This window comes from Elephas maximus, chromosome 19, assembly GCF_024166365.1.
Source record: "Elephas maximus indicus isolate mEleMax1 chromosome 19, mEleMax1 primary haplotype, whole genome shotgun sequence".
In the NCBI taxonomy this organism is placed as follows: Eukaryota; Metazoa; Chordata; class Mammalia; order Proboscidea; family Elephantidae; genus Elephas; species Elephas maximus.
Genome location: NC_064837.1, coordinates 18,136,786 through 18,138,758, shown reverse-complemented (window position 1 = coordinate 18,138,758; position 1,973 = coordinate 18,136,786). Strand labels below are relative to the sequence as shown.

General features: G+C 45.2%; 1 protein-coding gene across 1 annotated transcript; it reads left to right on the top strand.

The window, feature by feature from the left end:
- Positions 1-239: 239 nt before the first annotated feature.
- LOC126062890 (olfactory receptor 1D2) lies at positions 240-1,181 on the top strand. The gene has a single exon (XM_049860897.1). It carries the CDS (start codon positions 240-242, stop codon positions 1,179-1,181), a length of 942 nt encoding a protein of 313 aa, XP_049716854.1.
- The last annotated feature ends 792 nt before the right edge of the window (positions 1,182-1,973 follow it).

The window sequence follows — 1,973 nt, the reverse complement described above, 5'->3', positions numbered from 1 at the left end:
TCCTCTAACACTGAGTATGCAAGGTTAGAAGTTGGTTTTAATGAATAAGTTGCATAAAGAGCTTCCATTTTACATTTTTGGGTATGTTATTACTTTTATTGCTTACATGAAAAATTATAAAGTCTAGTTTAAGACATTTTTAATACTAAGAAAACTTGCTTTTGCTTATCTGAACATCCTTAGTCAATTGAGAGCACTTGGTAAATGTTTGTTGGTACTAATGTTGCAGAGTCAGGAAAATGGATGAAGACAACCAGACCAGTGCCTCCGAGTTCCTGCTGGTTGGGCTTTCGGAGAAACCCGAGCAGCAGCGAATCCTGTTTTGGATGTTCCTGTCCATGTACCTGGTCACCGTGGTGGGGAATGTGCTCATCATCCTGGCCATCAGCTCTGACTCCCGCCTGCACACTCCCATGTACTTTTTCCTGGCCAACCTCTCCTTCACCGACCTCTTCTTCGTCACCAACACGATCCCCAAGATGCTGGTGAACCTTCAGTCTAAGAACAAAGCCATCTCCTATGCGGGGTGCCTGATGCAGCTCTACTTCCTGATCTCCTTGGTAGCCCTGGACAACCTCATCCTGGCCGCAATGGCCTATGACCGCTATGTGGCCATTTGCCGCCCCCTCTACTATACCACAGCCATGAGCCCTGGCCTGTGTATCTTGCTCCTGGCCTTGTGTTGGGTCTTCTCTCTCCTCTATGGCCTCATCCATACCCTCCTTATGACTAGGGTGACCTTTTGTGGGTTCCGGAAGATCCGTTACATCTTCTGTGAGATGTACGTCCTATTGAGGCTTGCGTGTTCCAACATCCAGGCCAATCACACAGTACTGATCGCCACCGGCTGCTTCATCTTCCTCACTCCCTTTGGGTTCATGATTGTGTCCTACGCCAGGACTGTCAGAGCCATCCTCCGAATACCTTCAGTCACTGGAAAGTACAAAGCCTTCTCCACTTGCGCTTCTCATCTGGCTGTGGTCTCCCTCTTCTATGGGACACTTGGTATGGTGTATCTGCAGCCCCTCCACACATACTCCATGAAGGACTCAGTGGCCACAGTGATGTATGCTGTGGTGACACCCATGATGAACCCTTTCATCTACAGTCTGAGGAACAAGGACATGCATGAAGCGCTAGGAAAACTCTTCCTTGGAAGAGCTTTTCAGAAGTTGACATAAGGGTAATTTTGGAAAGATGGCATTGGAATGGAGATCAGGAATTCCCTCCACCATGTGCAAAGCATTAGCCTGTGGAATACACAGGAGTGATTAGGACATAGATCCACCTCAGAATGAGCTTATAGATCTGTCATTAAGAAAAGACATATTCATGTAACCCAATGTCCCCTGGATGTCACCTGCCCTGGCAATAAATAATAATTGACTCAGTAGTAACAAGTTTTAATACTATTACCAGAATTTCACCAAGATCGAATCTTTCAACTTGCCTGACCATAGGACTACCTTATCAAAATATACCCAGTTATTATGGCAATGAATATTGGTGCTGGTTGTACAACACGATTGGTGTAATTGGTTTCATTGAATTGTACAAGTGAAAGATGTTGAATTGGCTAATGTTGTCATACCTATATTTTTAAAACAGTTAAAATAGAGAGATGAAAAATATACCCAGTTATATTTTGGGAAGTGTTCCTGGGTAAAGTGTTCGCACCCAGCTACTAAGCAAAAGGTTGGTGGTTCAAACCCACCCAGCAGCACTACAGAAGACAGTCCTGGTGATGTGCTTCTGAAAGGTCACAGCCTTGGGAACCCTATGGGGGCAGTTCTAATCTGTCACAGAGAGTCACTATGGGTTGGAATCAACTCAACAGCAACGGGTTTGGTTTGGTTTGGGTTTGGGTTGCTGTGGGGATTCAACGAGATAATGAATTCGGTAAGAAAGCCCTTAGCAGAGTGGTTGGCCCATAATAAGTGCTTTTGCTATTAAGCAGAGAAAGTTGGGCAAAG